At 38.7% G+C, this 22,302-nt stretch overlaps 1 protein-coding gene across 3 annotated transcripts in view; it reads right to left on the bottom strand.

The window, feature by feature from the left end:
* Window positions 1-22,302, bottom strand: part of SOS2 (SOS Ras/Rho guanine nucleotide exchange factor 2) — a 101,959-nt gene that overhangs the window by 63,399 nt on the left and 16,258 nt on the right. For all 3 annotated transcript variants that reach the window (XM_040969661.1, XM_040969663.1, XM_040969662.1), the window contains exons 2-6: window positions 11,686-11,811; window positions 5,385-5,516; window positions 3,771-3,935; window positions 1,883-2,086; window positions 911-1,054 (exon numbers count right to left, since the gene is read on the bottom strand). In XM_040969661.1, coding sequence (XP_040825595.1) covers window positions 911-1,054; window positions 1,883-2,086; window positions 3,771-3,935; window positions 5,385-5,516; window positions 11,686-11,811 — 771 coding nt within the window. The remainder of the gene's footprint in view (window positions 1-910; window positions 1,055-1,882; window positions 2,087-3,770; window positions 3,936-5,384; window positions 5,517-11,685; window positions 11,812-22,302) is intronic.

The following is a 22,302-nucleotide window of genomic DNA, read 5'->3' as shown; positions in this document are numbered from 1 at the left end:
GTCACAAGCACAGAGCTGGATGGGAAGTGGAGCTGCCAGGATTAGAACCGGCGCCCATATGGGATCCTGGCGTGTTCAGGGCGAGAAATTTAGCCACTAGACCGTGCCGCCGGGCCCGGTACTTTCTTTAGACATAAAGACTGTTTATAAGGATAAATTATCTATGTGTTGCAAAATAGTGATTTTCATTTTAGATATATATTTCTATTTTTCTGAAAATTTCTATAATGAGCTGTTATTTTTATAATTATTTGAAGACAATAAATGATTTTCCAGTTTTCTATTTTTGAAAATTGAATCTAAAATCCTTAAAAACCAGTAGCTATACTCAATAATATTTACTTTCCCAGAAGACAGTAGTGGCTACCAAAAGCTAAGAAGGGACTGAGTGGGCAGGGCAGAGTTGTCAAGGGTGGTTGACTAATGGGCATAAAATACAGTTAGGCAGGAGAAAGTTCTATGTTCCTGTGGCGCAGCAGGGTGAATGCACTTTACAACCACTTAGCACTTTACGAAGAACCAGAAGAGCAGAGCATGTAAGCTCCAAATAATGAGGAAGGAAATACCAATCAGACTACATCATTGCACACATGGACTGAAATATCACATTGTACCCCAAATACATGCAGAATTATGACATTTTGACAAAGGCTAAATTAAAATTTTAAGTTGGTAACAAAATTTATTTTTTTTCATCTTAAACACACTCTTCATTAAAAAAAACAATTTTAATGTTGCTATACCAGTATATACACTTGAGCTATAAATTACTCTAAAAACACTGTAAAGAAAGTGTCCATAAAAATTAGACAAAATAATTACAGTTTGCTATTGGTTAAATCTTAAGTATTTTTTGAAGTAGCCAGCAATATTCTCTGATTTTCACTGTAAAGTAATTTTGTTAACTTACTTCTGCCAAATCTTCAAAACAGCTGCCAGCTAAGGGATGAGGACTGCTTTCGTCTGTCATTTCAACTGTGTCTTCAATCAACCCTAACAGCTTCACAGTTAACTCATGGATATCTGAAATGTTACTGAAGATCTTTTCAATGTCCTAAAAAAATGAAAAGGTTTGGTGAAACATATGAGGTTGAGAATTATAGTTATAAAATTACTAAATATAAATGGTAATATGAGTGTTAACGATATATTTTTCATCTAATTTCATACTAACAGATTCTAATACAAAGTGAAAGTCAACCATTACTACAAAAAACAAACCAAAAAAAAAAAAAAAACCCCTCTTGGATTAGACAATAAAAAACATTGGGATAGTACATTTTCCAGAAACTTTTGTTTAATAATTCAAAAACATTACATTATGGGTGATTCCATGCAATTGCTCATAAAAAGAATTTTGACATTTTAGCAGTTTTAGCATTTAAGATGCTAAAGACTTAATCAAGGTCTTATAAAGTTGGTTAATGGCAATAAACAGAATCAGAATAAAGCTGGCTCCTAATTCAGACATAAATTGGTCTTACATTTTTGCTTATGTGGCATGCTATATAAGCTTTTGTTTAAAAATATTCCACTACTAAAACTAAACTACTGCCTTAAAGTAGTCACAAAAAGACAGGAGAAAACATAGCTCTCTTTTTACTAGATCACTTATCTTTCTCACTACAACAAGTCAAGGACTATGGATTGCGGATACTGTATGGTAGGAAAAAACTGCATTCCAGTGTAAATCTAATTTTGTGACCAGTTTTCACTTTCACCATATTTACTACTTCAGTATAACAAGTCATATAGTTCTAAAACCCACCGAAATATAAACCAATATTTTATGTTCTCATGAACTATATAAAGTTATTAGATGATTTTTAAGCTGTTGTTTGCTTTAGGGTATATACAATGTTAAATCCCAAAAGATACTTACAGAAGGTTTAAACAGCTTTCTGTCAGAAAGGAAGGCTTCTCTAAACACTTTCATGATCATGTTTAGTTCCCGCAGATACTGTCTTTCTGCTGCAATTTCAGTTCTCACAAGGTCGTAGTAGTTTAATTCACCTGAAGAATGAGGTTCGTCCTCACACAGAGAAACCAAACCTATGTCATCCTGATCAAACATGTCCATCAAAACCTGAGGAATATAAGTCAGTGAGGAAGAAAATAATTTTATTTGCCCTTATAAAATTGTCCTAAAGCACTTAAAACACTGGTCCAAAAAATGTTAAAAGTCAGCTTTTTCATAACATACATTTTCCATGAACTGTTTGGAGATGTTCATAAACAAATATTTCTGGAAATAAAATCAACCAAATGCTGAAATATTCATCTGTCTGTGTATAATATGCCCACATCTATATATTTTTTTTTAAAAAAAGTTTATCTTTGGAAAATAACAATCTTAGCCAAAAATCGCAGGCTCAGCTGCTTCCTCAGCAGTGAGTGTAAGTAAGTTACTCTTCTGACTCAGACTGCTTACATGTAACATGTAACTGATGGAAGAACATTATGAGAAAAAGCACATAATTTGCAAACTACCATGTCTGGCAAACAGGAAGTATTCAACATGGTAGTTCCCTGTCTATTGTAAAGAACAGTAAGATGCACTTACGGAGGGCTAAAGGAGAAAAGCAAAATGGTAAATAAATAATACTGTGATGCTTCTCTGACACATATGGTAAACCTCTGTGAACTCAACTAACCACAGCCCGAAAATGTTTTCTTGTCATTATTTCCTAAGTAATATAGGGTACCAAGCACAAAGCACTAACATTGTGGCAATTATCATAAATAGTCGAGAGTTGACTTAAATTATAAGGGAAGTCTATGCCTTTCTATACTGAGGCTGTTTATCTGCAGATTTGGTATGTCTGAAGATCCTGGAATCAATTCCCCACAGATGCTACACAGAACTGTTGCACCAACAACTGTTATTATGCTGATTTTCTAAAACCCCAGCATCTCACTAGTACAGCTATGGCACAGACTGTTGCTACAGATTGCAGTCAACCAATAAACAAGAAATTGCTTATTGTAAATTAAAATCAATAGCAAAGGGTCTGATGCAGCAGTCTAGCAGAGCTAAAGTCCTTGCCTTGCATGTGCTAGGATCCCATATGGGCACCAGTTCATATTTTGTTACTCTACTTCCCTTCCAGTTCCTTGTTTGTGGCCTGGGAAAGCAGTAGAGAACAGCCTTAAGCCTTGGGAACCTGCACCCATGTGGGAGACCCTGAAGAAGCTCCTGGCTCCTGACTTGGAATGGGCTCAGCTCTGACCATTATGGCCACCTAGAGAGTGAAACAGAGGATGGAAGATCTTTCCATCTGTCTCTTCTTCTCCCTGTAACTATGACTTTCTACTAAAAAATAAATAAATCTTTCAAAAAATGGGTTTAAAAAGAAGGAAAGGAAAAAAAAAGGAGGAAAGAAAATGAAAAAAAAATTCAATTTCTCCCCCAACATAGTTTGCAGCTAGGAAGAAAAACATATCTGTAAAAAAAAAAATTATTGAAGAGAATGACTTAGATATTATAAAGTTTATTTCTCTCTCCCTCTGCCTTTATGAAATCTAAATATTTTCTTTAAAATCACTTTTACTTGGGGTGGATGCTTGGAACAGTGGTTAAGATACCCACATCCCATTTCAGAGTGTCTACATTTGGGTTCACTCTCGATTCCAGCTTCTTATTAATGTATCTTTTGGAAGACTGCAAGTGGCAAATCAGATATTAGGGCCCGTCTGTTAAAAAAGATTGAGACAGAAATGACATATAATCACCATTATGTAAATACATTTAAATACCTTTTAACACTTACCTTATCTGCACACATCGACACTTTAATATCCTGCTGGGATATTTCATAATGCCGAATATTAAAAACATAATTACCGGCCAATTTCAAAATATCAGCAGAGATATACTCCAGTACAGCCACAATATATAGGGACACATGGTAATCCACTTTGTACCCTAAAACTTCCTGCGGAAAAATAAATAACTTAATTACAAAAAACAACACTTTCAAAAATCAGTTAAAATTCTAAATTCCTCTTTAACATACCTGGTTATTAAAAAAACTTGATATAAACTATTCGTTTAAACTTACGGGTACTCCTATGATTTGCATGAGAGATGGGGCTGTGGGTAGAACTGACCAGGCAGCTGCATACAACAGCATGTGAGTTGGCTGGTTCAGGAGATGCACTGATCCTGACCCTGCACTAACTGGCACACATTAACTGGTCAAGTTTCCTGGGGGATTCCCCAACTAGATCACTTGACTCAAACCTCGTTCTCAGGGAAAAACATAAAATACATGGCCTAACCTTGGAATTCATGTATTGGGACTGTGTCCCCTCAGTTGCTGATGGTTATGCAGTGGACAGCATACTAAGATACACATAGGGACATGCCAGGCAGTTCATCTAGGCCACTAGAGAATGTTGGGCATCTCATTAGGGGATGAAAAACAAAACAGGTTAAACCACTCTCCTCAGCAAGCTTTGCAGCAAGCATCTGGGTCTATGGATGCACTGAGGTGGACCTGACCGGCAAATAGACCTTGGAAAGATTTTCTCATCCCTGGTATAACAAAGCCAACAACATCTCAGCACTACCAAAATCGCTCAAGTAACACCCTTGGAATATTCTTCCCTACATCTGGGTTCTCAGGTGTTACCAATCAAGTGACTATACCCCCATCCCTGGGTGCTGATAAAGTTTGATAGCAAGGAGTGGTCTCTTTCCTCTCTTCCCCTGTAGACACAGGAGAAAAAAAAAAGTTTGAAATATTTGTCCCACACATCTTCCTCCATGCCTGGCCCACCCACCCTAATCAGGGGCTTACATGTGTATGCATCAATTTCAGTCAATACCAAAACTTTTTAATTAAAAAAATTAAAAATAAATAAGTAAGTCATGGGCTTCACTGTATATAAGATGAGCCTTTGGTCTGGTGTCAAGGACTAATACATTATACAAAACACATTTTACAAATTTATTAAAGCATATACTAAATGCATGACTGTGTTCTGTGAGTTAACATCTCCTAGGATCCTTCTCAACATACAGAAAAACAATTGTGATCATACCGAGTAACGTATTTTCTTAATCAACAAAAGGCTGAGAATCATGGCCTATTACATAAAAATCAATTAGAAATAGCAGGCATTAGAATAAACCATTATATATTTCATCATTATTAACCTTTGCATTATATGAAAGCAATCTGATTTTGTCTTAATGTAATTTTTATTTTGAACACATAATGTAAATGTATATATTTACATATGTATACATACAAGTACATACACGGATTAGTACATACTAACACAGGCCATTCCACAATACAACTTTATAACACAAGAATACTATATAAAGTTATTGTTTGTTACTAAAAAAAAACCTTTCTAATTAGATTGCTTAATACCTTCAGTGAAGGATGGATTTTGTCCACAGGCAGTAAAAGAGGGTTTCTTCGTTTTCGTTTCTCTATGGCAGACTGTGCATCAGCAATAGCCCATTTATCAATTGGATGAGGAAAGGTCTTTTGAACTCGTTCCTGTTTAGATCATAGCAGAATCATTGCAGTATTAATATAACTCTTCATAAATAGAAAATTCACATGAAATTAAAACATATGACTATCCTTAATGCTAACATTAAAGATACTAGCTAGTGATGTACAAAATTTTAATTGTTATAATAACTGAATTCTTTGGTTTTAAAAATATTAATGGGACTATCAAGGTTTTTCCACACAATTTCCATGGATAAAGAAAAACAAAGAGTTTAAAAAGAAAACTCAAAGGCCTGGAAGCAGTAGCCTAGTGACTAAAGTCCTTGACTTGTACGCGCCAGGATCCCATATGGGTGCTGGTTCATGTTTCAGCTGCCACATGCTCCATCCAGCTTTCTACTTGTGGCTTGGGAAAGCGACAGAGGAATGCCTAAGACCTTGGGACCCTGTACCCGTGTGGGAGACCTGAAAAAAGCCCTTGGCTCCTGGCTTCAGATCAACACAGCTCCAGTCATGTGGGGGTTGAACCAGAGCGCAGAAGATCTTTTTCTGTCTCTCCCTCTTTCTGTAAATCTGACTGTCGAATAAAAATAAATAAATCTTAGAAAAGAAAACAAAGCTTTCAGGATAACTAAGATGAACTGAAAAAAGGAAAAGAAATTAAAAACAGGAGAGATTAAAGTCATGAAGGAATGTATTGGTGATTTTTTAAAGATTTATTTTATTTTTATTGGAAAGTCAGATATACAGAGAGGAGGAGAGACAAAGAGGAAGATTTTCCATCCCTTGATTCACTCCCCAAGTGGCTGCAATGGCCAGTGCTGCGCTGATCCGAAACCAGGAGCCTGGAGACTCCTGTGGGTCTCCCACATTGGTGCAGGTCCCAAGGCCGTGACTGTCCTCGACTGCTTTCCCAGGCCACAAGCAGGGAGCTGGATGGGAAGCAGGCCGTCAGGATTAGAACTGGTGCTCACATGGGATTCTGGTGCATCAAGGTGAGGACTTTAGCCACTAGGCTACCATGTCGGGCCCTATGGGAATATTCTTTTAAAAATCACCAATACAGGTCCAGCATGGTAGACTAGTGGACTCACCTCTCACACACCGGGTTGCCATATGGGCACCAGTTTGTGTTTCACTGGCCCTGCTTCGCATGTAACTCCCTGCTTGTGGCCTGGGAAAGTGGTCCAGGATAGTCCAAAGCCTTGGGACCCTGCACCCGCGTGGGAAGCCCAGAAGAAGCTGCTGGCTCCTGGCTTTGGATCTGCTGAGCTCTGGGCATTGTGGTCACTTGGGGAGTGAACCAGGGGAGGGAAAATCTTCCTCTCTGTCTCTCCTCTCTGTATATCTGACTTTCCAATAAAAGTAAACAAACCTTGGGGGGAAAAAAAGAATGCTTCCATAGTTAAAAGCACTTACTTGGCAGAAATTGCTAACTATTATGTAGCAATTATATTTTTAAAAAAGCTTATGTAATCTTTGCTAATCTTAGAGCTTCAAATGTAGATAATTTAAAAGAACAGACACCATATACCTCCTGCACGATCACGTGAGTCAGGGTGCTCAGCACAGCCGTGGAAGTATCTTGCTAAGAATAAGTCAAGCCTTTATGGTTCACATAATCAGTATGACTAATGAAAATGGCTGATATCTGAATCAAACTCTTTCACTCTTTTTTCCTTCTTTCCTTCCTTCTATTTCTCTTTCCTTCCTTCTTCTCTTTTTTTTTAAAGATGTTTATTTTTTTGTTATATTATTTTTTTATTGATTACATTGCATTATGTGACACTGTCTCATAGGCTCTGGGATTCCCCCAACCCCTCCCCATACCCTCCCCCCATGGTGGATTCCTCCACCTTGCTGTAGTATTGTAGTTCAAGTTCAGTTAAGATTCTTTCATTGCAAGCATTGAGTCCAGCATCTTATTGTCCAGATAAATTCAACGGTTTCTTGGGGAGACCATCTCTGGTCTGAAAGCAGAGCTGGCAGAATATCATCCCAATCAATTAAAAGCCACAACATAACATCAACACCAATTTGCAACATTATGTAATTAATTGACATGGTATTGAGTAACAAATATGTTAAAAACCGCAAGTTCTCAACTGTATCCAAGATCTGTTTATTTTTCTTGGAAAGTCAGATCAAATTTACAGAACCGACTTTCCTATAGCCCTTGACCCTTTGTGCCCTAATCAACTATGTAAAGATTATCAAAATAAAATAATTACAAAAAAATTTACAGAGAGGAGAAACAAAGATCTTCATTCACTGACTGACTACCCAAAAGCTAACAATGGCTGGAGCTGAAATGATCCAGTCAGGAACCAGGAGCTTCTTCCTGGCCTCCCACACAAGTGCAGGGTCCCAAAACCTTGGGACATCCTCGACTGCTCTCCCAGGCCACAGCAGGGAGCTAGATGGAAGTTGAGCAGTTGGGATACAAACTGGTACCCATATGGGATGCCGGTGCTTGCAAGGTGAGGATTTAGTCATTGATTGAGACATCTCACCATACCTCTTTTCTTTCTTTCTATCCATCCATCTAATTGAAAGTCGGAATTACAGATAGATCCGTTTGCTGGTTCATTCCCCAGATGGCCACAATGGCCAGAGCTGGACCAGACTCAACCTAGGAACCGATAGTTTTCTCCAGGTCTCCTACTTGGGTGTCAGGAACCCAAGTGCTTGGTTCACCTTCCACCACTTTTTTTCCAGCACACTAGCAGGGAGCTAGATCAGAAATGGAGTAGCTGGGGTTTCAACCTAGTACCCACATGGTGGTGCTTTACTTACTACACCACAATGTCAATCCCTAAAATCCAATTTAGCTTGGTTTCCTAATTTTTAAATTGCAGTCTCATTTTTTTTAGTAGATTTACCTACCAAGGAGTATGTTTTCAGTATTTTCATGTTAAAATGTTACAAGAGAGAGTAAAGAAATGCTCAATTCTAAGAGTTATTTAAAATCCTAATAGCTCAGTTGCTTGAAAAATAAGCTTTTTTTACTTTACAATGAAAAGTTGCTACCTCATTATAAAAACAATCATCAAAAGAAAGAAAACATAAAGAAAGAAAACATAAACAGTATACCACAAAGGAAATTTCTTAAATATGCAATAACATCTATTTCTAGAAATCTAAAAATATACCCAAGTAAACAAGGCAAAACAAGGCAAAACAAGGCAAAAAGTTTCTGAACACTTATTCACAATACTGTTTTAGGAGGTAAATACATTTTTAAATCAATGAGCAACTCACCTTCAGATTTACATTAATGCTTTATTGTGGTAATATTTATATGTAGGAAAATGCACTTAGTATGCAAATTTGAGTTAAAAATGTTCATGTGGCCAGTGCAATTGGTATAGTGTGTCAATCCTCCACCAGTGAACACTAGCATCCCTTAAATGCACTGATTAGAGTTCAGGCTGCTCCACTTCCCACTGAGATCCCTGGAAAAGCAGCAGAGGATTGCCCCAAGGCTCTGGGACCCTGCACCTGTGTGGGAGACCCAGAAGGAGCTCCTGGCTCCCAGATTTGGACCTGCCTAGCTCTGGCCATTTGGGAAGTAATCCAACAGATGGAAGATCTCTTTCCTTATCTTTATTTTCTCTCTCTCTGTAATTCTTTCAGGTAAAACAAATTTTTTTTAAAAGTCCATATTTGTGTAACCACAACTGTCACAAAACACATGTCTATAATATTGACCTTGATGTTTCACAATCTTGATGCAACCACAATCTTCATTTGTACCACCTTGAGTTTTAGTTGTTTCCCAATTTTAAAAAATGAGATCATATAGCATGTACTCTTTCGGGTCAAGCTTTTCTTACTTTACTCTGTATGTGAGAAAAATGCAGCTGTTTTATTGCATTGTGTCAATAGTTCAATCTTATTTACTGTGTATCATGCCATTTTATGAATCTACCATGTTTACCTATTTTAGCCACTAGCAGAATTTGAGTTGCTTCCAACTTTTGACAATCATGAATTAAGCTGCTTGATGATCATGTATGAGTCTTGTAAATACATATTTTCATCTCCCAGGATTAAATACCTAGGAGTAGAATTGCTAGCTACAGGATAAACAACTTTATAATAAACTGCCAAACAATTTTTTGAAAGTATGCATACCATTTTATACTCCACAAGCAATGTGTAAGAGTTCTAGTCACCCAACATTATAGAATATTCCTTTTGGTACATGTGAAATGATATCTCATCGTGGTTTTAATTTCAGGGTATTAGCATTTTTTTTCTTTTACTAAGTGTCTGTTCAACACCTTTGCTTATTTGCAGAAAAAAAAGTCTGTGATTTATATCTTAATGGCATCTATATTTTTTAATAATTATCACATTTTGAAATATCTAAAAAATTATTTGCCTAGTCCCAGGTTATGGGGATACTCTCTAGCATTTTCTTCTACAAATTTAGGGGCTTTAATGAACCAATAATCAATGAGACAAACTGCTTATGAACTATATCAAATAACTGAAAAGCCTGATATGCTTTTAATTCCCTATGTTATTCCATTAATGGGTTGGGAGAGCAGAGAAATCTTCTACCTTCTTGGTGTGTGAGGAAGATATTAAGTATAACCTATCAAGATAGTAACAGGTAACTTACAGACAGCAGACTCAAATCTGCATTAGACATTAGCAAAAACTACAAAGACATACAGGGGGATCCAAGAGCAATCCTGACAATCTCTTAACAGGTGGTCATATGCACTGAGTGGGGAGTGGGGGCTAAAGTGGAGCAGGAGGACAGGAGGAGGCTTATATCCCAACCCTGGAGACTCCCGGATCCTCACCAAGGACTATTAGTACGGCACCAAGGACTATAACCCAGCTGCCAAGGACACCTCAGGGAATTGGAGTGCCTTCAGAAGCCCAGAACACTGAGGTTATCCATTCCCTATTGGATCTCTCACACGGGATGGAAGAAGCCCAAATTCTTCCTCACAGGATCTAATGTCACTGGAACAACAGCCAAGAGCCCTGAGCGGTCCACAGAAACAGAAGAACAGTAAACTTCCTCCAGGAATCAGGAGAGGAACTTTCTCTGGTCCTTACTTAGTTCCAACTTTGGATCCCCACCCTCTCTTGCAATGACCATCAGGGTCGCTCTGAAGCCCCTCCCCCCCAAAACAAAACAACAACAAAATTAGATCAGATAGAGAGAGACCAATAAGGAAAGCTTAGAACAGCCAGGAAACAGTCAGCTTGGACTCCCATATACCTTACTAGGTAGGACACAAAGATTAATTACTCCTCACTAAGGTATTGAAAATTTCTCTGCATACCCCTCCTAAAACTGTTCTGCTCCTCAATTGTTAATACATGACATGTTTGAGTTATAAGCCTGTTTGGACTAGCCTAAAATTCACAAAGTTAAGCAGAAATCATGCTTGAATACTATAAGCTGCTAAATATAAAAATGAAAACAGACATGAGACAGTTGAATAGTACCCTATAATATTATAAGGTGTATTGTAGCCGGTTGCATATAAACTACAAGTGAAATGTCAATGAAATAGTCACAGGATGTGGTTAAGAACTTGCATTTTCTAACATATTGGTCACTCAATACCATGTCAATTAACCTCATGATGTTATAAATTTTTGTTGAAGTTGTGTAGTGGCTTTTAATTGGAGATGATATTCTGCCAGCTCTACTTTCAGACCAGAGATGGTCTCCCAGTGAAACTGTTGAATTTATCTGGAGAATAAGATGCTGGACTTTCTGCTTGGTCCATGCCCACAATGAAGGAATCATGACTGGATATGAACTGTACTACTGCAACAATATGGAGGAATTCACCATGGGGGGCTTTTTGGAGGGGTTGGGGGAATCCCAGAGCCTATGAAACAGTGTCATAAAATGAAATTTAAAAAATTAAGGGGTTTCCTGTTTTATACCTAAACCTAAGCCTATCTTGAATCATTTTTGCTTGCTGTGTGAGATACTTTCAAGGTTTTATCTCTAAACTTATCTAGTAAGCCTAGCATTTCTGTTTTTTGCAGAAAACTTTTCCTCAATGAATTGGCTTTGATCTCTTTATCAAACATGAAACTGATCATATATGCCAAAGATAATTTCAGTGATTTTTATTTCCATACTAATTTTGAATAAGGTAGATTTACATACAAAAAATATTTTTTATAGTGGCCAAGTGACTTTTTGAAGTAACAAAATAATATTTACCTCCACATCTTGAACAGTCCTTGGCTGGGCCATGCATAACTTATTAAGTAGCTGAAAAATCAGTTCTTCAATATAATAGAGAGACTCTTCATTTGCTGAGAGAGTGGGATGAACTTGTTCCTGAACCTTAAAAAAAAAATGCTTTTTGTTAAAACACAGGAAAAAAAAACAGAAATTAAGCAAAGTCAAAGACAATCAGAGATAAAATTAATAATTTATTAGAAACAGTTACAGAAATAAACATATAAAAAGAGCCCAACATGATGGCTCAATTGGCTAATCCTTCACCTCTTGGCACCAGCAACCCATATGGAAACTGGTTTGCAATCCAGCTGCTCCAATTCCCATCTATATCCCTGTTTGTGGCCTGGGAAAGCAGCAGAGGATGGCCCAAGGTCTTGGGATTCTGCACCCGTGTGGGAGACACAGAGGGAGCTCCTGGCTCCTGACTTAGGATCGGTTCAGTATTGGCCATTGCAGACATTTGGGGAGTGAACCAGCAGATGTAAGATATTTCTCTCTGTCTCTCCTTCTCTCTATAAATCTGATTTGCCTTTGCAATAAAAATAATTTTTTTAAAGATTTATTTATTTTCATTGGAAAAGCAGATATATAGAGAAGAAGAGAGACAGAGAGGAAGATCTTCCATCCGATAATTTACTCCCCAAGCAGCCAAAGCTGAGCAAATCTGAAGCCAAGGTCTCCCACACAGGTGCAGAGTCCCAAAGCTTTGGGCCGTCCTCAACTGCATTCCCAAGCCACAGGCAGGAAGCTGGATGGAAAGCAGGGCCGCCGGGATTAGAACCGGCACTCATATGAAACCCGGTGTGTTCAAGGCAAGGACTTTAACTTCTATCCTATCGTGCTGTACCCAAAAATAAATTTTTAAATATGTATACATTAAAAAAAACATAAAATAAAAGGAAAAAGCTATATTTGAGGGTCTTCTGTAAACTTTTACTCTCCAGAGTCATGCCTTTCTTTTTTCTTTTTTAAAGATGCTCACAGGCGAGTTCTGCAGGCTAGCCCAGCCAGGCTGCCCTCCAGTCCCAGCTTTTGTGAGCACCAGTGGGCAGTGGGTGAGTGCTATTTAGTCCAGCCAGGTTTCCTACTATGACCAAGTGCCTTGGTCTGACCCAGATATGCCCTCCAATTTCTCCCCTCTAAACCTCTCTGTTTCAGCTCCCTTGCCTACATCCGAATGCAGTGGTCCAGGACATGGAAGACCCAAAAATCCTTTCTTCCCTGTCAAACACACCCTCAACTGCTCCCATTCCAATAAATCCCTAGACCCTTTTCCCGGGGATTCTGCAGGTATACACACACACACACACACACACACACACACAAGGGGCATGGGGGTGGGTAGAAAATGGAGGGAGGAAGTGAGAAAGAGAATCTTTTGCCTACTGGTTGATTCCTTAAATAGCACAATGGCCAGAGCAAAGCCAGGAGCCAAGAACTTCCTCCATTATCCAACATGGAATCAAGGGCCCAAGCACTTGGACCTTCTTCTGCTGCTCAACTGGTAGTATAACAGCCAGAACTCAAACATATGGGACCCTGGTGTGCAGGATGTGCCACACTGCTGGCCCCATCATTCTTAGTTTTCATCTATATTTCAGAAATTTATCCATTTCATTCATCTTTTCAAGAACCATCTTTCTGGGGCTGGTGCAGCAGCTCCACGAGGCTAATCCTCCACCTAGTAGTGCTGGAATCCATATGCATGCCAGTTCATGTCCCAACTGCTCCATTTCCCATCTAGTTTCCTGCTTTTGGTCTGGGAAAGAAATAGAAGATGTATGCAAGGACTTTGGGTCCTTGCACACATGTGGGAGACCTGGAAGAAGCTCCTGGCTCTTGGCTTCAGATCGGCTCAGTTTTGGTCATTGCAAAATAAATAAAACTTAAACAAAAACCTCTTGGAGATGTTAATCTTATTTTGTGTCCAATACTGCATTTCAAACAATCTGTGTTCACACAGGAAGAAAATCTAAGTGAGAGGAAGCAAAGGAAATTAAAGCATAACCTGAAGTTGGACACACAAGAGTACTTTCAGAAGCCTGAGGAGCACTGAACACAGAAATACAGACTAAACTAAACTTCACCTTACCCTGCTAAACTGACTCTCAGTCCCTGCAATGAGAATGTACCTCACCAGCTGTTCTGCTTATCAGTTCTCTTGCCAATAAACTTTCTCCTCCCCAAAAGAACACACTTGGCCTTCTGATGCACATAGGCACAAAGGCTTATCTTGAGTTGATTAAAAAAATTATTTTCTACTATGAGTATTTTCTCCAAGCACTATTTTTATAAAAACCTACAGATTCTGATATGCAATATTTCTGTAATCATCTAGTTCAAAATTTCTAAGTTTCCATTTTGGTTTTTCATTTGATGTTAAGAAACTATAAATACATTTCTCCGTTTTTGAACACTTAAGACTTTAAAACATCTTTTTACTTTGATTACGTAAAGAAAATCACTGTGACCAGAAAATACGGTTTCAATAATTTTCCTTTTTTGAAATCTGTTGAGATTTGCACTACAGCACACTGTATATACCTACATGCCTTCAATGACAAGTTCATCAACATTAATGAAGAAATGCAAAAATCATAGGCAAACTCATTCAGAAAAAAAAAAGACAAAGAATAAAATAGACTCCATTTAAACTAAAAAGTGAAGATGAAAATTACTGGCTATTTTTACTCATAAAGTCAGAAATAAAGGGTTAGATTAAACTATCCACTAATATGCCAACTGGGAAACTGTATCTCTTACAGAAGCATGTGGCTTCCAGTTCACACTGCTCTCCCAATTCCAGCTTCCTGCCAATGAGTATCTCTGGAGGCAGCAGATGCTGGTGTCCCTGTTGCTCATGTAGAAGATTTGGGTTTACTCCCCAGCTCCCAGCTGTCACCTGGCTCAGTCCCAGCAGTTGCAGGCAGCTGCATAATGAACCATCTCAGTCTGTGTGTTTCTCCCTGTCTTTCAAAGTATCAACACAACTACATGACATATAGAAAGATTGTACAGTATGAACAAGCTGAGTATATTCCAGGAAGGTGACATTAGTTTAATGCTGGAAAATCAAGCAATGTAATTTATGAAGTTAACAGATTAAAGAAGAAAAATCATACGATCATCTCAGTAGACGTAAAAGAAAGTATCTGAGGGTGGATGATGTCATATAATGGGTTAAAACTGGAGCTGCCAACTCAAATGGGTACTGGTTTGTGTCCTGGCTATTCTCAATCCAGTTCACTGCTAAAGGTTTGGGAAAAACAATGGAAGATGTTCCAAGTACCTGAGGTCCTGTCACCACATGGAGTCCTGAAGCTCCTGGCTCCAGGCTCCAGCCTGACTCAGCATTGTCTACCGCAGCCATCTGGAGAGTGACCCAGTAGATGGAAAATCTCTCTCTCTCTCTCTCTGACTTTAAAAATACACAAATAAATTTTAAAAAATAAAATGCAGCCCCAAAAAATCAATATCAATTAATAACAAAATACTTTAGAGAACTTCCTCAGTCATTTAGGCTGGAACTCACATCATTGACTCTCCTTAATCTCAGGCATTCTCAATCAGGCTGGAATTATTTCAATGTCTTTCCTGAGTCTTTAGCTTGACAAAAGCAGATCTTGAACTTCTAAACGTCCATAAACTCATAGCCAACTGCTGATAGCAAATCAATATTGCCCAAGTGGTAGGTATTGTGGTGCAGTAAGTTAAGCTGCCACTAGGGATTTCTGCATCCCATATAAGAGTGTACGGGATCACACAGTCCATGCAGGTTAGTGCAAGAACCAAGTCAAGCAGCAACCCTGACCATACCAGGTTACAGCACCCACCAGCATACATGTGGGTCAGGCCTGAGGACAGAACAGGCTTGGACAGTTCACACCATCCACTGGCAGATCTGAGAACCAGGACAGAGTGTGGGAGCGGCCAGGTCAGGCTGCAACGCCAGCCAGCTCACACTAGGGATGCTAAGGTGAGGCGAGCCATGCCAACCTCAGGTAAGTGGGAGCTGGGTTCATGAACTGCAGGGGCAGGGAATCTGGCAAGGCTCACCTGGCCCTGGTCCTTGGACCTGTATGTGAGCGAAAAAGGTGGAGCAGCAGACACAGACTCAGATGCACAAGGAGAACATAGCAGCTCATTTGGTACCACAGTAGAAGAATGAGAACAGAGCAAATTGGACAACTACCCCAGCAAACAAGGACAGCAAAAATCTGGATGAATGGAGTCTTGAGGTCAACTACGTCAGCCAATGGATACTGAGAGAGCTGCCTAATCCAAAGATCGTGGAGAAATTGACAGTATTTCAGAACTATCTGAACCACATGGTCAGAACATGCACTACATCAAGGACACTGGATTGATATTGGGAGGCAGTTCCCCAACCCTGGGTACTAGGACATTTGGGAGGCTGGGTGTAGCTTCCTCCTTTATCTCTCCCATTCCCTCAGAGACAAAAAGAAATACAGAATTTGGAAACAATGATTTTACCCACTTTTCCCTAACCCTCAATCCTTCCTGCCCTGGTCAACCATGTAATCATCATCAAAAATAAAAATTGGGCCCAGCAGCGTGGCCCAGTGGCTAAGGTCCACTTGTCTTGAACACACCGGGATCCCATATGGGTGCTTGTTCTAATCCCGGCAGCTCCACTTCCCATCCAGCTTCCTGCTTGTGGCCTGGGAAAGCAGTCGAGGACAGCCCAATGCTTTGGAACCCTGCACCCGTGTGGTAGACCCGGAAGAGGTTCCTGGTTCCTGGCTTTGGATCGGCACAGCACCGGCCATTGCGGTCATTTTGGGAGTGAATCATCAGACAGAAGATCTTCCTCTCTGTCTCTCCTCCTCTCTGTATATCTGGCTTTGCAATAAAAATAAATAAATCTTTAAAAAATTAAAAATAAATAAAAATTTATTAAAAAGTGGATGGGATTAGGCTTCATCTCTGCTTCTGATACAACTTTTTACCAGTATTTCTGCCCCAACATGGGAGATGCAGAGTTCCTGCCTCCTGGCTGTAGCCTGACCCACCCCTAGCTGTGGTTTGCACTTGGGTTGCTAAAGAACAGATGAAAGACAGATCTCTGTCATTCTGCCTTTTAAATAAATAAAAAAATAAATAAATGTTATAAAAACACATTGTACAAGTAAGTTAAACAAAAATTTTTTAAGAAGTTTGTTTCCATCAGAAGAACTTCTAACATTATTTTTTAATAATAGCATTAACAAGAAAAAATCATGCACCTTGAACTAAATCTGTTTTCTTATTTGAGAAATAAACAGATAGATATAGTCAGCTATTGAAGCTGTGGTTGTTGCCTCTGAGGGTCAATATTAGCAGGAAGCTGGAATCAGAAGCTAGAGTTGTGAATTTAACCCAACTGTGGTGTGAACACATGCAGTTTAGGCACTAGCCAAATGCCCAACTGTTCCCACTCCCTTTTATTGATCCATATCTTAGAAAAAAGGTACAATAATACTTCAAAAGAGGTTATAGAATAATGGAATAAAAGATATCAAGATGACAACAAAAGATAATGGCTTTTTTTCTACTTCTATAGGATTTACTCTCTCAGCACCCCAACAGACAAACATAAAATTATCAGATAAAAAAACTCACATACTTTTCTGAAAGACTATTCAGAAAAAGAGTAATTAAAATAATTTTCAGTCTTTAACAGTGGGTTAACAAGTTAGACCTGTATTTTAGTTACACCATATTTTCAAACTGCCAAGATGGTATTTCCTTACACGTACACTATAAACATATGTGTAGGCACATAAAATGTTCAAACTTTAAATTATTTCCTACTCTAAGCATTATATTTAACAAGGTAAGTAAATTTCCTAGTTTCTATTTTCCATATTCACAATTTAAAAACTCTCTTGTTTGTACATACTACCATCTGAGTTTCAGGTGTAATCTAAAAATAAATGCATTTGAATACATAATCAGACTGGCATGTATTTATGCCAAACTTTTCACGCCAGTGCTAAGATTTTTGCAAAGGTACAAGATCTTCAAATGCCAATTGAGTATAATGGAATTTTTAAAACTTCTAAGTTAAAAGTCTACTTAAAAAGAAAAAAAAATTTTCATTCAAAGATACACACTGAATCTACAAACTACTGCTGACAAAGATGGATGTTTATGACAGCAGTTAACATGCTCTTTGGCATGTTTGAATCCCATGTCAGAGAGCTTGATTTAGGTCCAGCTGGGGCAGGTGTAGGGGAGGCCAGTGTGACAACCTAGTGGCTAAAGTCCTTGCTTTGCACGCACCAGGATCCCATATAGGCACTGGTTCATGTCCCGGCTGCTCCACTTCCTATCCAGCTCCCTGCTTGTGGCTTGGGAAAGCAGTCAGAATGGCCCAGAGCCTTGGAACCTTGCACCTGAGTGGGAGGCCTGGAAGAAGCTCCTGACTTTGGATTGGCTCAGCTTCAGCTGTTGTGGCCACTTGAAGAGTGAATCAGTGGACAGAAGATCTTTCTGTCTCCTCTGCAATTCCGATTTTCCAATAAAAAGAAACAAATCACTGACCCCCATGTGAGAGATCTAGAGTATGAACTCCAGTTCTGTGTTTTGGCCTGGCTGAGTCTAGGCTATTGTAGGCATTTGGGGAGTAACAAGTGGAAGGGAAATCTCTTTCTGCCTTTCAAACAAATAAGATACATATTGAAAAAAAAAAAAGATGACATGAAAATTCTATTTATGGATTGAAAGATTCAACATTCTTATGATATTAGTTCCTTACAAATCATTTTAGTTCAATATAACTCAAATCCAAATTCTAGAAGGCTTTTCCACAGAAACTTAGATGCTTATTTAGAAATTCTTTATTATCATCATCATTATTATTGTTGGAAAGGTAGATTTACAGAGAGAATGAGAGACAAAGATCTTCCATATGCTGGTTCTGTATGCCACCTCAAGTGGTTGCAACGGCCAGAGCTGAGCCCATCTGAAGCCAGGAGCTTCTTCCAGGTCTCCCACATGGAAAGCAGGGTCCCAGAACTTTGGGCCATCCTGGACTATTTTCCCAGGTCACATGCAGGGAGGTGGATGGTAAGTGAGGCAGCCATGACACGAACCAGTGCTCATATGGGCTCCTGGAGCATGCAAAGTGAGGATTTAGCCACTGAAACATCACTCTAGGCCTGATTTAGAAATCCTTATGAAACACAAAAACCCAGCAATAACCTAAACAATTCTGTATAAGAACAAAGCCACAAGATGAATATTATCTGATTTCAAGAACTTTTATCCAAAACAGTGTGATGTTAATGGAAAGATAAGCCCCAAAGATCAAGGACTATAATGACTAATTTTTGCCATAAAGACGTGAAGATCTTCAGCAAAGCATAATCTTCTCAATAAATAGTGGAACAACCATACATATATATTCATGAAAACAAATATATTATAGTGTCATCACAGCATATATGATTCAATTGGATCATAAACATAAACCCTACAGCTATAAAATCTCTAGAAGAAAAATAAATAAGAGAAAACTATTGTAATCCTTAGTTAGACAAAAATTTCCTTTCTTTTTTTTTAATATTTATTTATTTGAACAGCAGAGCTACAGAGATTCATCTTGCATCCACTCATTCACTCCTCAAATGGCAACAACAGCCAGGACTCAGACCTAAGCCAGCCAACAAAAGCTTCCTCAAGGTCTGCCATATGGATGGCAGTGGCTCTGGTACTTGGGCTATTTTACACTGCTGTCCCAGCACATTACCAGGGTGCCAGATCAGAAGCAGAGTAGCCAGGACATGAACCAATGCTCCAACACAGGATTGCAGTATGGAATGACTGTGTAGCAGGCAAAGATCTATTTACATGACAGTACAGGCACAATCCTTTAAAAGGAAAAAAATGTAGATACTGGACTTCATAAAAATGTAAAAACCTTTCCTCTTAAAAGGTAATATGATGAAAATGAAAAACAAGCTATAGATTAGAAGACAAGCTCTGTAAGGTACTATCTGATAAATGGCTTGCATCCAGACATATAAACAGTTCTTACAACTCAATAAGAAAAACACAACGAAATTAAATATTCACCAAAGAAGACACATGGTTGGTAAATAATAACACAAAAGATGTTCAATATCACTAAATATTAGGGAAACACAAATAAATATCACTGTACAGCTACTAGCATGGCTTGAAATTAAATGACCAAGTATGGGCAGAAAAAAGTAAATCTCTCATGCATTGCTGGTGGGAATGTAAAACTAAACAATACTTTGGAAAATAACGGGATAGTTTCTGTAAAACATAAACCTATTTGATCCAAATTATCCTTAGTAATTAACCAGGAGAAGAAGAAATACACACTTACACAAAGACTTCTATACGTATTAATATCAGCTTTATTTGTAATAACTAAGAATGGAAAACTCAAATATGCATCAACAGGTAAATGGATAAATAAACTGAAGTATACCTACATAATGGAATTCTACTGACCAATAAAAAGAAGTGAACTGGGACCAGATTTATGGAATAGTAGGTTAAGCCACGGCTTTCACACCAGAATCTCTTATGGGAGGGCTAGTTCAAGTCCTGGTTGCTCAACTTTCCATGTAGTTCCCTCTATACACTCAAGGGGAGGCAACAGAATATGGCCCAAATACCTGAGTCCCTGCTGCCCACATGGGAGACCATGATGGCATTCAGCTTCAGCCTGGTCCAGGCCAAGCCACTGCAGCCATTTGGGGAGTGAGTCAGCTGACTGAAATACTATATAAGCAGTATAAATCAGATTTTCCATTCTCTATTCCTACTGTATTAATGTTCACTTCTTACCTACAGCCAGTACTCTTTCTGTTTTTCATTTTATTTGAAAGGCAGAGAGAAACAGGTATCTCCCATTGCTGGCTTACTCCTCAATGCCCACATAGCTGGGGCTAAGCCAGGTTAAAGTCATGAGGCTGGATTTCAGATGAGATCAGGCATGTTCAGGGTGGTGTGGTCATAGGCAGGAGGCTGGATTCAATCTAGGTCTCGCAAGTAGGTGTCAAGAACTCAAGTACTAGAATAATATCCTAGGACCTCTGTGGGTGTGCTTTAGCAGGAAGCTAGATGTGAAAGCAGAGCCTGTATTCAAACCTAGGTACTCTAAAATGGGATATGGGTCTCTTAACTGCTGCACCAAATGCCCAGTGTTCTGAAGTCCTTTCTCAACAGACTTTTATAAGCAGGTTTGTTTCCTCATTTGTTTATTTAATTTTGGAGGGCAGATAACTACAGTGAATTTTTGTATAGTGGTTCACCCCCCCCAAAGCCTGGGAAATTAGAGGCTAGGCCAGGCCAAAGCTGGCAGTCAGGTATTCAACACAATTCTCCAAGTGGGTGGCAGGGACTTGATTACTTAAGCCAACACCACTGCCTCTGTATTGGAATTTGGGCTCAGAAGTCAGAGCTGGGTATCAAAATTGTGATGTCATTCATGGCATCTTAGTCGTTAGGCTATATGGCTACCTCCAAAATAAAAGTTTACTTCAAATGCAGTAAGTACAGGCTAGAAATCTGATTCTATTTAGTTTAATATTAGCTGAGGATTTACCATAAAATAATCAAGTTCATAAAAAAGACTTAGCAGAAGTTAAAATTTTTGTCATCAAAACTTTCTTTGAACGGAATGAAATAGCTTATGAACCATTTCCCATAAAGTCATCCTTTCATAAAACATGCCATTAGACTATAAAGCTAAGTAAGTATGGCCTAGAACAATGGTTCCCTACTTGTTCCAACAACAGAGCATTTGAAACTCAAGTGTTTCTTTCAGAATGTGGAATATTAAGACATTTATACTCCACTATGGTTAGCAGGTACTAAGTTAGTAAAAATGTCTACAAAACTTAAAACTAAAACTAGAGGCATGGAGCCACTGTTGTGCCACAGAGGGTTAAGCTGCTGCTTGCAATTATACCAGCTTCCCATTTCAGAGTGGTGAGCAATTCAACTTCTGATCCAGCTTCCTGCAATGCATGTGGGAAAATAGCAGATAATAACTCAAGTACTTGTGCCACTGCCTCCCACATAGGAAAACCTGGATGGAGTTCCTGGATGGTTTTGGTCTGGTTCAGCCCTAGCTGTTGAATTCATCTGGGGAGTGAACTCACAGATGAAAGATTTCTGTGTGTATACTTGTGTGCTTGTGTCTTCTTCTCTGTCACTTGGCTTTTGGAAGGAAGGAAGGAAGGAAGGAAGGAAGGAAGGAAGGAAGGAAGGAAGGAAGGAAGGAAGGAATAAATCACACGAAAAACTAACTTACAGATACACGTTTATGTGTGTGTGTGTGTGTGTGTGTGTGTGTGTGTATTGTTTTCCATTCAAAACACCCCTAAATATCTTATTAACTTTACAATCTTCTCCCTTCAAAGATTTTCAAAACATTTCTGAGATAAAGTAAAATAAGCAATATAGGTCTTTCCCCACCCCCTTGTGAATTAGGACACAATCACTAAATTTGTCTTATCATTAAAAGTTTAAGAATTTCTACATGAAACAATCATTTAGCCTAAAGATGAAGAAACCCCCATCTCCTATATCATATTACTGTGGATTTGA

The sequence above is a fragment of the Ochotona curzoniae genome, unplaced genomic scaffold (genome assembly GCF_017591425.1).
Source record: "Ochotona curzoniae isolate NIBS_2020 unplaced genomic scaffold, NIBS_Ocur_1.0 scaffold_4701, whole genome shotgun sequence".
Lineage (NCBI taxonomy): Eukaryota > Metazoa > Chordata > Mammalia > Lagomorpha > Ochotonidae > Ochotona > Ochotona curzoniae.
The sequence above is the reverse complement of the archived record's forward strand: the minus strand, read 5'-3'. Positions and strand labels throughout refer to the sequence as shown.